Here is a 13,787-nt window from a genome sequence, read left to right as displayed (position 1 = left end):
AATGTGCATTTCAATCTTTGCAGAAGTGTTCACCACACACTAATCACCATTTTTCAGAGGCATCTTTCAAATGAAACTTGGAGAACAAAGACAAGACAGCCTATGCTTTAAACATCAAGTTTACCACTTTATTTTAAAATTTCTTACCTGTCTAGAAATATGTCTGGTAGAGGTGGATACGTCTGCATGTCAGGGACTCGCTCGTGTACTATAACCATGACAAACGAGGTGAAGCCAAACACTATGAAGACATACACACAACTTAAAATTGTCTTCCAGTACTCTGGGTCCAGCCTTCTGGTGGAGTGTTTGTTTTTGCCATTTGCATATTGGCACTCATCACCATTCAAGTCAGTAATTGCCTCATCGTAGTCCCGAGGTACCTCACCGTTACAAAACCAGTCTGTCCCCTGTAGTGAACCAACATTTGGGCACACTGTGCCAATGTGACCATCACTGGTGTAACCCAACTCTTCCAGGACATCAATGTGTTGCTTCTGCAGCTTACGGATGGACAACATCAGCCTCTTGATATCCCCCAGGACTTTGATCTCCAAAGGAGGGGATCGGAGATCATATTCGGTGAGGGTCAGGAGCGTGATCCCATCCAGCCTGTGCCTGTTGCACAAAACATCCACATATTCACAGAAACCTTCTTCCTTCAGCCACTTGGCCACGTTCTTGGTAGTCCAACGTCGAATGCAAAGCTGGTTGTTGCCTGCCATCATCCTTCTCTACCCACCAATAAAACTGACCTATCACACAGTGGAGAAAGAGAGAAAACCTGAGTGTTAATGACTGAGGGTTACTCAATGGCAGTGTCTCTTCTGTGATTTTAGGTGCTTCATTAGCCAAAGGCTCTTTTTTGTAAAAGCCACCTAAAAACCAGGTGTATAATTTAGGAGGTAAGTAATACACAAATGCTTTTGAAACATGTTTTTTATTCAAGCAAAACTAAATTAAGATTATCTCGCTTGCTCCCAAATAGAAATTTGAAGCAAAGCACTTCCTACACACCCACAGTCTGCTTTTATTCTTTTGCTAAAAAAAAAAAAAAAATCTAAGTCTGAGTTTGTTAATTACACTAGGCAATGAAAAACAAAGCTTACTGTGTTTAAATACCAGCTTAATCATTAGTCTTTTCCACTGCTTGAAGTTCATAAACTAAGGAGGAAAGTATAGCCAGCAACCATGTAAAACTGAATCAAAGCTGAAAATAATACAGGTCTAATAAATTCTGCTGCCTTAAAATATATCCTGCAGCTTTGGTGGCATGAAAGTTCCCCTGCAGCCCTCACAACCAAACCTAAGACAAGGTATCTACAACAACACTGACCTGAGGCATCTTAGCTGTGTGTTGATTGTGCAGAGACCATGCTTCTATCTTTATTTGACCTCAGTAATTACAACAGGTGCTTATTGAACTGTGAATCCTTTCAAACTGGTGGCTTTCAGAATAACACAATAGAAATTAAGCATTAGCTTTGAATTCCAATGCATCTTCCAAAGTCAGGTGGTGATGGGTAAGACACCAGAACCACAAAAGATGTATTCTCTTCATACAGATTTCTCAATAACAGTTTTGGGGTTTTTTTAGAATATTGCTAGAATATTGCTAGAATATTTAGAATAAGCTAGAATATTGCTTGAAGGAAAAGTAAGACATCTTGGCAACATTTTAGTCACCAGAACAACAACCAGAAAGAAATTAACCACAGAATGTTATGTGGAATACATGAGAAAGCTTTGAAAGGCTACTGGTGATGTAAAAGTAGTAAAAAGCTTATCCAATATTTAAGACCTGCAGCAGGAGAGAGTGGATTTGTGCATAATTTATACTTGGTGGCTTATGTACAGCCACCATCTAAGAAACAGCTATAATTCCACAGCTATTCTGTGCTTGGGAAAAACAGCCTCATTAACTGGAAGGCTTCAATCATGCCAACCAAACCTCAGAAAAGACAAGACAGCACAATAGACTAGTGCCACATACATCATTCAGGGTCTTCAGAATGAAAGCAAGAAAACAGTCTATTTAATCTATTATTTAGCTTCTGTATATAGTAAGCAGGTACTCAAACCCATCATGAATATTCAACACCAACTTTTACATCATTTTCAGGGGCACAGTATCTCTTTTCTGCTTTTTAAGGAGATCTTGTGCCTTGTGCTAGAAGTCACTCTCATGATAATTCCTGGATGTAACTTTTTCTTCCAGCTTACATCTAACAGGAACACAAACTATTTTATTCTCTATCAGAGAAGACTGACTTTGCCCAGTGAGATTTCCCAGCAGTGCAAAAGAAATAGTTCAGAAGAAAAATGAGGACACAAATCAAAGTTGCCCTTCTAAAAGAATTAAAGTGACTGCATATTAACAACATGTACTTAATATACAGGTTTAATTTCTCAAAGCTCCATATACAGTCAATATGCAAATTAATTTTAATACCTTGATTTAAATCATTGCTAAAATATTCATAAACCTCTCCTAGACTCTCTGCATTCACTACACTCTTCCTCCTCCATATTAAAGCCTATGTTCTCGTTTTTATGCTACCTTACTATTTTTGAAAGTCTTGCTCAAGACAACTGTAACAACTACTTTGCTCACACAGCTATTAACAGAAGAAATTAGGACATGTAATTTGTAATTAATGGTTAGCTAATTGACTTTTTTTTTTTGTACTAGATATTTTTACTTGACTCCAGTAAAACAAATAAACTTGAGATGCGTACCTGGACACCCAGCTTTCCTCATTCAAAAATACAGATGAAATACTGAAAAAACCTGTTATTCACAAAGTTTTTCGTAATACTGTAATCATCACAAGTTTTCTAAAAGCAGCAAATTTAGACTCACTAGAAATAAACTCAACTTACTGGTTTATCTTCTCACCTAAGCAACTTCTGAAGGCAAAAGCAGGAAACTCTCCCGAAGCTACGAGAATTCATTTGTCACAAGTCAAGAAGTAGCCTAACACCACCCTAGTATTTCCTCATCTGCTAGTGTAGGAATAAAAATCAACCCTTACCAGACATGCAATAAAAGTGACCTTACAACACTGAGTAAGCACACACATCCAAGGTCACTACTGAAAGGGTGGAACCTAAGAGAAAGTCTACGTTAACCTTAAGATGCACCTGATTGCATCTGCTCCTGGTTTTAAACACTGCCAAAGACAAGACATTTAACCACCTGGGAAAGACAAAGAAATCAATAATAGGAACAAGCACACAAAACACAAGCTCCAGACTTACTCAGTGTCACTTGTGGCTTAAGGGGAAAAAAGCACTTTCTCTAAAAGTCTAAGCTCCCCAATCTCTGTGCCCAACTGCCTCTGTCCATCTTCCAAGCTGAAGAATGCTACAAAACATTTCTAACAGTACCTGCACCAGGAGACTGACTCCCAAGTCACCCAGATAACCCTATGTGTCTTCTAAAAGAGCAGTGATAACTACTTTGCCTTCTGCATTCCTGCTTTTATTGCTGAACCCAGTCATGGATAACATTATTTCCTGCTGAACAACACTCATGATGAACACAAAGCAAGCAGACTTCTGCGTCAGAGGGCAAAATATACTTTTTGCCTGACCTCAGCAATGTGCACAGCTAGCTGGTTGATTACTTCCCTGCCACTCTGACTTTATATTTAGTCAGCTCATCAGCATCACATGTCCCGTTTCCCTTTTTCCTCCCACAGCCTTTCAGTTCCATGAACACAACTGAGTATCAGCTTCACTTGTATGACTATTTATTTTCTTCAAAGAAAAGTGCTGCTTTATGAGCCATGAACATTTCTACAATTTGGTTAGGGCATTTTAAGAAAAGAGGTCCCTCTGAGAGGCTGAGCATACCCTCAGCATAGTTAGCATAGTAATTTTCCATATTTAAATATACCTCTGGTAAAAACAAACTCTCCAAACAATTCTCCACAACTCAGTCATGTTTTCCTCTCCTGATTTGCTGCCAGTCACTAAGTCCCTGACTCTCCTACCATACAGGCTTTGAGTCAGTATACTGAGGTAAAAATGTGGAAGGCTGAATATAATTATCACTACCCTAGCCAAAGAAAAGGGTAACGATGTAATTATTATTATACAAATATTTATAACATTCATAATATAAACATCTCTAATACAAACACAATATTTATAATACAAATGTGATGTTTATAATATAAATGCAATATTTATCATATAAATATAATATTTATCATATAAATAGAATTATAACTTGATAACATTGATAAATTTCTAACATTAGCCTGTGATCCCATTACAGAAACCCAGCTTGATCACACCAGAATCCTAGTGGAAGGGGCTGAATAAGATCCCAGTGATGTTCTCAGCAGTTAGCAGAAGGATGACTGGATTTGTTTATTCCAGACACACATGCAAAACACCACCAGCACCATTACTGCTTCAGCACCTGCCCACATGTGCCTGGCAGAGCCTGTGGCTCTCCTCACTGACATGCCTCTTGGGTTTGTTTTTTTTGGTTTTTTTTTTTTTTTTGCAGTTCAGTTTAATTCTCACCACCCTTGAGAGGAATTTTAGGAAGGAGGCCCAAGAAGTATCAGATCTCAAGTGATCTAACCTACATTTCTTTGCAAAAGGTTTCAAGATGGAAGTTTGAAGATAGGAAATTCCAGCTCAGCCCCTCCTTCGCTGGGTCCACCAGAACATCAGAGATCTCAGGGTGGGAGGGTGAAAAGATTTTCTGGTTTGCAATGTGGACAAGCCCTGGGTTTGAGACCTTGGCTGCACAGCTTAAAAAAAAAAAAAAACCAAAAAAAAAAAAACCCAGAGAAAAATGTGCACTGAGCCAGCCTGCAATAATAAGGCTACTGTCACACACTTAGTAATGCAGTGCTGGAAAAAGAACATACAGCACTGCCTTGTTATGCATCCCAAGTCTGTCTTGCATCAGAAGCTGGTCACTTGCTCTTCCTGAAAACTCCACATTCTTCAGTGGTTATTTTAAGCAAATAGCAGCAAAGGTTTCATTGCTGTAGAGTATGCAATGACTTAATCCTTACCTTCTAAATGCCACCATATACAGTCCAGTATCTTGTAAACAAAAAGAGAAAAAAAAAAACACTTGTCAAAACAATACATGATTGTCAAGGGTTTTTTAATACAACAGCTCCCATGCTATATATGAAACCAACCAAACACAGCACAATCCCTACCACAAGATCAAAACACTGGGTATTTTTCTGAAGCAAGCATACAATGATCTGAAATATTCCTGTAAAACTTGCATTCAGTTTTACTTAGTGACTTTGCCATCAGTTTTCTCTAAAGAAGTGAGATTATCAGCAATATCTTTACTCCAAGATGCTAGTGGTATTTATGTAGATAAGATTAAAAAAAAAATCTCATAAAGTAACACTTGTTGAATTTCTTACGTGTTGAATTTTCTTACATTCTTGATGGTTTTAAGCCATCAAGGAAGGTGTGCTTTTCCAGAATTATTTACTAAAGTGCTGCATTGTGGAAAAAACAGAAAGCTGATCCTGTAAAACCAAAGAGTAGCTCCATATACTTAGAAGAGTCTTCTTGGAATGCCACCATGCAAAACTGAGAGCAGAAAGTCTTGGAAGCTCAACATATTTGTCTTAGAAACCACGAAGTGGAGTTACAAGCAAGTTGAACAGAATACACACTCCTCCTGGACTCTTACACCTCATTAAACCAAATGGGTTGTATTATACTCAAGTGAACACTAAGAGAGGTTCAACTCCTGCTCCACCAACCAGCTAACAAAACACTTTTATCCTACCACTGTAATTCAAGCCACACATAAGTGATTTTTAAACAATTTCAGGATGCAATTCACAGTATTTTGTTAATATTTGTACAAGAGCTTGAACTTTTCACATGATAAATGTCAAGTGTCAAGTACTTGCCTCCAAGAACCAGTACCTCCAGCTCTTAACAGCATATTTGCTGCTCTATATCCTTATATAACTTAACAGTAAAATAGTTCAGATTTGCTTTTCCCCTTTCTTTCCTTCTTTCTTTTCTTCCCACACCCTCATCTTCCACTGGAAATAGGGGAAGACATGAACCAACTCTCCATCCACACTAATACCAGAACAGTATCTGAAGGAAAACTGTTTTTAGCTCTCTGCAAGCATTTACAACCTGATTTTCCTGCTCTAGTGAAAATTTAGAAGCCTTCTTTATCTTAGATACATTAAATTAAAAAAAAAAAAACAACAACAAAAGCTATGTGATTGTCAAATGAATATTTATAATATGGTACCATGGTTTATGGATCTCAACCAACTTAGTGGCTGCAAAACTGAGCTCTGCAGAACGAAAAGCTACAGCACAGAGCCCTAAAGATTGCAACGTTCAGACCAAGCTCTGTTTTTAATTTTATTGTACAAAAAAAAACCCCAATCAGACAGCAAGAAGATCACATAGAATAGGAAACAAGCTAAATTAAAATCCTTGTTCTTTACAAACCTACAGAACGCTTCCTTCACATTTATATAGCACTTGCACAGCAAAAGCTTTAAGAACTTTGAAAAGCATTTCCTTCCACTGGGTATAAAAATCCCTTTGCCACAATCCACTTGTTTTCTGCACCACAGAAAGCAAAAGGAAGAACAAGACCACAGGCATGTCCTTACCTCCACCATCCGGCAGCAGGCATTCCCTGCCAACCAGGGGGAGATTAAAATGTACATTTAAGTGCCAGGAAATGTCTCACCAAGTTCTTGCCACTCCAGGAGACAGCACGATCAGCTGCTCTGTGGAGGTGGCACAGACACGAGTGGAATCTTCCATCAGGGCTGCCCAGAGCACAGAACGAGTGCTGCACCCCTGAAAAAATGACTTTTGCAAACTGAAGCATCAAATACAAAGCCCGTGAGAGTGCTCAGCTCCGGTTACAAAACATGTCAGCATTTACACTGCCTCCTCTCCCGTTAACTCGTGGAGTTGAGAAAACTCACTCTTATTATTAAAAACAGCAACAAGCAACCACTCTGCGAGGCCACCTGATGCATTAGCAAGGGGGATGTCAGAGGCCGAGTGGCTACAGCTTCCACAGTTTCAAATTTCTACACACACACACGCCTTAAACTCACCCAAACCCTGTCCCTCCTCCACTCCATCCTGAAAATCCCAACAGCACACGCCTGCAAACCCTCAACCCTGCTTCTCCATCCTGCCCTGTTAGTTAGCAAATCCCTCCTGCTGAAAAAAAACCAAACCAAACCAAACTTCTTTTACTGAAAAGTAAGAAGTACCCTTGCCCTGGGTACCACTGGTCTGACACCCAGCTGGAAGGCTGGCACGAAGCACAAGCTTTCCAGACACGGTGAGGCTGACACAGGTCGGGGAAACCAAACCACCTGCCTGCTACAAAGAGCAGCAGCATCAACACACACACACACACACACACGCGCGCGCACACACACACACACACACACACCCCCTCTGCCTGCTACTGAGGGTTTTACCGCCCTGCAGGAGAAAATTTACCAAGTTCACCGAAAGAAATCGGAAAAAAAAAAAAAAAAAAAAAAAAATCAACCAAACGAAATGCCTCCATGGAGGAACAGGGGAGGGGGGGGGGGGGATTTCCAGCTTTCTGCAGACTGCTTCCCGCAGCATCTCGTACCCGCACCCCCGGGGAAGGTGGTGGGGAAGGGGATGCTGGCACTTCCAGAGCCGCCTCCGTGACAGAAAACCGCATTTGAGGGCGGATTTCAGTGCAAACCGAGGATCCAGGCGGCTTCCCACCCCCTCCTGCGGTAGATGAGGCTTCTCTTTCCCTCAGCACACCCAACCCCAACCAAACCCCCCCCTTCCCTTCCTTTCCCGCACCGCTCCCCGACCCCGGGGGGCAGCGCCCGGGGACCGCTCCTCACCTCGGGGCGGCTCTCGGCGCTGTGCCCGCCGGGCTGGGGGAGAGGGGCAGCGACCCCCACCCTTTCCACCTCTCACCCCACCTCACCTGGGTCCGGGACAGCTCCAGCAGCTCCCGGGCCCGGGGCGGCGGCTCCTGCGCTCCCTCCCTGACTGCAGCAGCGGCGGCGGCGGCGGCCACCGCCACCCCCATCACCCGTCCGGAAGCGGCGGCCCCGCAGCGCCAGGAGGGCGGCGGAAGGGGCGGGGAAGCGGGGGAGGTGGCTTCCGGCAGCCCGGAAAGCAAATTAAGCAGTTTTAGTTCTTTTCAGAAAGGCTGCGGGCCCCCCGGCGCTCTCTGCCGCCCTGGGAGGGGATTCGCGGTCGGCAGAACCCCGAGGATTTGGTGGGTCCCGAGCGGGGCTTTGCGGGAAGCGTCCCAGTCCGGTGTCCTCTTCGTGAGGGCCCTGCAAGCGGCTCCTTGGGGTGCCCCAGTGGGGGTGAAAATCGTCTTGAAATAGATGGAAGGGGGGTCACAACTCTTCTGAACTGGGAGAGACAATCGGAAGAATCCCTCGGCGGTGGGTAGCAAATTTTAGGGAGGAAATAAGTCCATAAGAAATGAGGAAGTCTTCCACGATCCCAGCGAGGATCAGCTGCACGGAGGAGCCCAGGGTGTCTTGATTTTCTAATTGCATTTTTTTCTAACTGAAGAAAATCAGACCGTGCTTAAACCATGGTGAAAATATAAAACTTCTTCTGAAAGAAATTATGGTTTTGTTTTTGTTTTTTTACAGTACAATCTTTCCACCAGTCACTGGGAAGTGCTGCAGTACAACCTTGATGTGAGAAAGAGGTGGAAGTTTTTTAACCACAGTAAACAGAATTTTTCTTTTTTGTTGTTGTTGTTTTTAATGAGAAATTAATAAACACAGAGAGTGGTCCTGCCATAATTTAAAAACTCACTCGTGTAGTCATGAAAATATTCTCATCCTTAAGGGCAGAGAAAACTTGCATGACCCTCAGACTGTCAATTATTGTATCAAGCAGTTGTTGCACAACATTTATCTTCGGATGGATTTTTTTTTCCTCACCGTTATTCGTTTCTGATGTCTGTAGGAAAATCTGAAAGCTGTCAGCTGGCTGGCAGCACTCACTCAGTTTTTTTCTTCAAGGTGATGCAATGCATGGATGTGAAGAGCACGTTAATAACTTCTGAAAGCTTCAACAAGACACTGTAACTTCAGGCACTCCATAACCTATAAATAATACAAAGGGATGGGTTAGAAGGAGAGAGACAAATCAGAAACAAATCACTCCAGAAATAAATCTGTTTTGTATATCAGCTCCCTGTGGTAGCAGCCAGCCCTCTGCAGCAGCATAATGCAGTCTGAAAAACATTCAGAATTTGCTTTGTGGGTGATGTAATTACTGTGAGGTCCAAGATAACTCTTAAGTTGTTGCTTGGGTTGAAGTGAAAAAAAATGTGTGCCAGCATAGCTCCATTAAGTTAATGGCAATGGCCTTTTCAAAGGATTTGGCCTCCTTTCTTCACAAAGGGGGAAAAATAAAAAAAGATCTTTTGCAACCCTTACCCACATGCAGCTACAGTGAAGCAAGGAAATTAAAATGCTTCATAGCTACATCCAGGTGCAAATCACAGAGTAATCTAAAGCAAACATCCACAACTGCACAATCTCATTTGTAATGGGCTCCATGTATTTTAAATACTGGGTATTCAGAAGAGAAACAAGCTGTAAGAACTCCTGCTTATTACCACATGCCCTGACCCTGGTTCAAAGATGCTTATCTCTCAGCAATCTGTTCCATCCTGCTTTTATTTCTATAAACCAGTTGATGTGGAGTTTCCCAAAGGAGCTGCTGAAGTGAGAGGGATTATTCCACTTCCTTTGCCAGTTCAGCAGCCTCTGCAAACAGTGAAGGAATTAGGTGCAACTTCAGTCTTTGCAGCCCTTTCCTTTCCATGGCTGGAAGCTGAGGTAATTTTGCTTACTCCAGGTCCACAAATTCATATGCAAAATAACTAGTGGTTATCTGAGAAGGAAAACAAACTTACAGGAAAGGAAGGCAATTCAGTTAAATAATACTTGGTGCTTCTCTGACACATTCATTCTTTGTTTTTTCTGCTAGGAACTTTTCTTCACCAGCTGCCAGTCAATCACAAATTTTGCACAGTCTGGGGGCTGAGTTGGTACAAGTTGCAATAGATTGTTGTGTGTGCATGTGCCTGAAGGTAAAAATGTAAAAATAAGTAAAAAATGAAATTAAAAACTGCTGAAGAAATAACCATAGCAGGCGACAGAGCTGTCTTGGCAGCGGTCACTGGGTCAGTGTCTCAAGGACAGTCCTGGAGCTAACTCAGCCTTTCAGGATCTCATTCTTGGCCTTTCCATGGGAGGTGTCAGGAAAATGCTGCATTGTTCCGAGTGCTACAGCTTTGTTCTCTGTTTTGGTTTTGTTATTTTATTTTATTTTTAACATAAACATGAGAGCAGATCACAGGAAGGAAGCCAAACTGAAAGCAGAACTTTCCTGATCCTGTTTCTTTACACTGCTCTTAGCAAGACCAGCAATCCACTTCAAAATGACTTCAGGAATTCAGCCTCCAGGCTTTAGAAGTCCTGGCTGGAAAATGAGATGTAGTTAAATATACAAGTGAATCCAGTTTACAGGCCCCAAGGTCCTTTATATCTACAGGAGGTTTCCATGCAGTGAACCCTTGGGCAAGGGTGACATCCACAGTAAAAGTGAAGGACAGGTGTACACAGCCTGGCCAAATATTTTTAAAATGACCAAATTAGCTTGGATGGAAAAGTGATAAAGAGCAAAATTTAATATTTGTAACTCTGAAATGAAAGTAGTCATGGAATAGCTGCTTAGCCACTGCACTTCAAAGCTGAAAACTACTCCTTGCTAACATTTGATGTTCTTCAAAAGAGGTGAATTATCTAAAGAGCTGGTGCTTTATTTAACAGAAATTCCCAATAAGCCTCATTCCATCACTTTGAGTTATGTCACTTCATGCCATGTGGCATGAAGGCATTGATGTAAGTTTGACAGGCAGTGCCAATGCTGACATGTCAGTCTGAGAATTTATGACAAATTACATGCTATAGATATTTTTAAAACTACTGCATATTGCCAAGAAAAAAAAGTTGTTAAAACTTGTGATCACACTGGATGCACCTTTAGATTGAAAACAATTTATTCAGTTCACATAGCTGTATTAATTCAATGTTCAGACTGACACTTAATAAAAAAGAAAAGGAAAATTTGTATTGAAATTCCCCAGCCAGCTCCAGTTATGATATATTATACAGCAAAGGAAAATTAGATGTGTTAATGTAATGGTTTGGCTTTTTTAAACACTGCCAATAAATAATACTGTTAGCATTTAATAATTTGCAATAAGCCATCTCAAATAATTCTCAAGACAGCATAGAGGAAAGAAAGGCCCCAGCTGAACAGAGAGTGAATTGCTTATGAAAATTCTCCTCCAGCAAAAAATACAACATGGCAAGGGGGATGTTTCACTAGAAGTGGTGATTGATCTAAATCACGGGGGTTTTTCCTTGTTTTTCTGGGACTTTGGGCATGGTTCATCTCAGGTCCTGCCTTACAGTTTCTTTGTAGTCTCTGTACTTGAGTTGAAGCATACTGAGAGCACTCATGTGTGAGCTGCCAAGCATGGAAGTTTTTCTCTTCAAACTTCTTATTCTCATAATGGAAGAAAAAGAGACAGAATGCCTAAGAACTAATCAAATTAGTGAACATTAGTACTTCTCAAGGCAGAATAGAAGTTTATTAGAGGGGAAGAAAAAAAATAGAAAAAGAGTAAACTCCATGTGCTAATCAAAATTGTTCAATGTTAAAAAGACATTGAGGTTGTAGAACACCAGAGAACTCTGTCTCACTTAGCATTGACCTAAATGTGCCAGAATTCAATTAGCTCAACTCATCTTCAGTGGCCAACTATCCCCAAAACCAAATCCTGGGTGAAATGAGAACTTTTGCAGTGGGAGATGACTGTGTCTGTAAAGTGGTGTTTGTTTACACTAGCTCAACTTTCTGTAATGTTTTACCTAGAAATTTTTTTTTTTTTTTTTTTTTTTTTTTCTTTCAAGATATGTGAAAGAAGTCTGATTTGGGCCCAGTTTTCATAGAGGGATGGAAAGGTGTCACAGACACAGGATCAGTTAGTACCCTTACCAGAATGTTCAGTGGAAGAGCTTCCATCAATGTCCTGTCTTAAATGCTGCACATTTTCCTGGCAGTGCCACACTGTGAGCTCCCAGAGGGCTCCATGGCAGCTTAGACTGTTGCCACCTAATGCATTATTACTCAGGGAATGTTTGATTTAGATTATTGCACCAAGTGCTACCTACAAAGTCATCAAAAAGGCACAGCCCAGTGATTAAAAATGCCTTCTGTTGAGTGCTCTGGAATTAATCATGCATAACATTCAACTGAAGCTACAGCTATTTTAAGATCATATAAAATTGAACATATATGTTTGTGTTAGAACTGCCCAGCATCCCAACAGCCAGGAGAATGTCCAGAATTTTGAAATCTCAAAAAGTCTGCAGAGAAAGGTGATTTAGCCTCTATTCAGTGTGTCCATACATCAGTTTGTTCCTTTAAAATCCATCCTTAGTATCCTGTAAAGGGTCAGGAAAGAAGCAAAGCTGTGGAGAGTTGAATCCATTTGGACAAAAAGTTACACCTGGAAGGAAGGTCCTGCCAAATTTGAGAATAAAGCTAAATTTAGGCTTTCCATAGTTCTTTAGCATTCACATGCAGGTTCCTTTTAGACAAACTAAAAAAAAAGGACAATTCTTCACAAAATCAGAGAATCATGGCCTTTCCCTGAATGTTGACACAAGGATAAAAGAAAGTGCTGCAGGAACAGTCAATGCATTTGAGGTAGAGGCAGCTTTACAGCTGAAAAGGGCCAGAATTAAACTCAGCTGACACATTTCTGATAGAACTTGATTGGCAACAAAAGGGCTGGGCTTGCATTTTTTAAAAAAACTGCTAGCAAAGCCTCAGCTTAAGCCTCCACCCAGAAACCTGAGAAAAGTAAACTGAATTAAACAACTTTACCTGCTCAGTCAGTTTTTCCTCATTCATCAGCACAAATCAATCAGCTTTAAAAGCATTAGTTTATCAAAGGAAAAAAGAACTAAACAGAAAAACAGGGTAGCATGTTAAGGACATGTATGTAGTGCCTGAAGTAAAACTTTAATCATGTATGCACTCCTTTTTTTTTGGTTTTTCCTTGCATTTAATGTTTGCCCTCTGATTCTAGAAACTATTGCTTTGTGTTAGGGTGATCTCTTGCCCCAAGTACTCCTAAGTATAAGTAATTAGCCCAGACTTTAATACCTGCTTTCAAACAGGTCACCATGATATGTCTCTCAATAAAACAAAATAGACCAAAAATCCTCTTTATCACAGTAAATTACAAAAAAAGGTGGTTCAGACCTGAACAAGGGCTCTTCCCATTCATCACCTTTCTTCTATGGGGGATAATATCAGCAGCAAGCTTCTCCTCCTGGGTCACCTTCTCTTCTCAGCTTCTTTGGTAGAGAAACCACTCTGTCAGCTGCCAGGCTTACAAAAAACATCAGCATCTCGTGTTTTACTCTGTATCTCCATCACCCATGGCAGGCACTGCTCTGCTTGAAAGGGCCCACTGGGATTACAATTTGACACCATGGGTCTCCAGTCAGTGTCTCACCATCCCTTCCTCTCTAAAGTAACTCAGTAAGCTTACAAGTTTCACCTGGCAACCATTATCCTGGAGTTCTTTGTTCCTTCATCAGAGGGAGGTATCACACAACGTGTGGCAGGTGTATTGTATGAACACACTGATGAAAGCAGTGACAGCCAGAGGA

General features: G+C 41.1%; 1 protein-coding gene across 7 annotated transcripts in view; it reads right to left on the bottom strand.

Annotated features, from left to right (window-relative positions):
• SAMD8 (sterile alpha motif domain containing 8) overlaps positions 1-13,787 on the bottom strand; it is a 32,951-nt gene that overhangs the window by 10,115 nt on the left and 9,049 nt on the right. For 3 of the 7 annotated variants that reach the window (XM_071748258.1, XM_071748251.1, XM_071748252.1), the window contains 2 exons: positions 7,979-9,128; positions 148-755 (listed from right to left, as the gene is read on the bottom strand). In XM_071748258.1, coding sequence (XP_071604359.1) covers positions 148-728 — 581 coding nt within the window. In that variant the 5' untranslated portion in view covers positions 729-755; positions 7,979-9,128. Of the gene's footprint in view, positions 1-147; positions 756-3,257; positions 3,504-5,042; positions 5,074-6,647; positions 6,795-7,978; positions 9,129-13,787 lie in introns of those variants that run through there. The other 4 variants (XM_071748253.1, XM_071748257.1, XM_071748254.1 and 1 more) reach the window with 4 other exon arrangements.

Source organism: Heliangelus exortis, chromosome 7 (genome assembly GCF_036169615.1).
Source record: "Heliangelus exortis chromosome 7, bHelExo1.hap1, whole genome shotgun sequence".
Classification (NCBI taxonomy): Eukaryota; Metazoa; Chordata; class Aves; order Apodiformes; family Trochilidae; genus Heliangelus; species Heliangelus exortis.
Note: the sequence above shows the minus strand (reverse complement) of the source record. Positions and strands in the feature narration are given on the sequence as shown.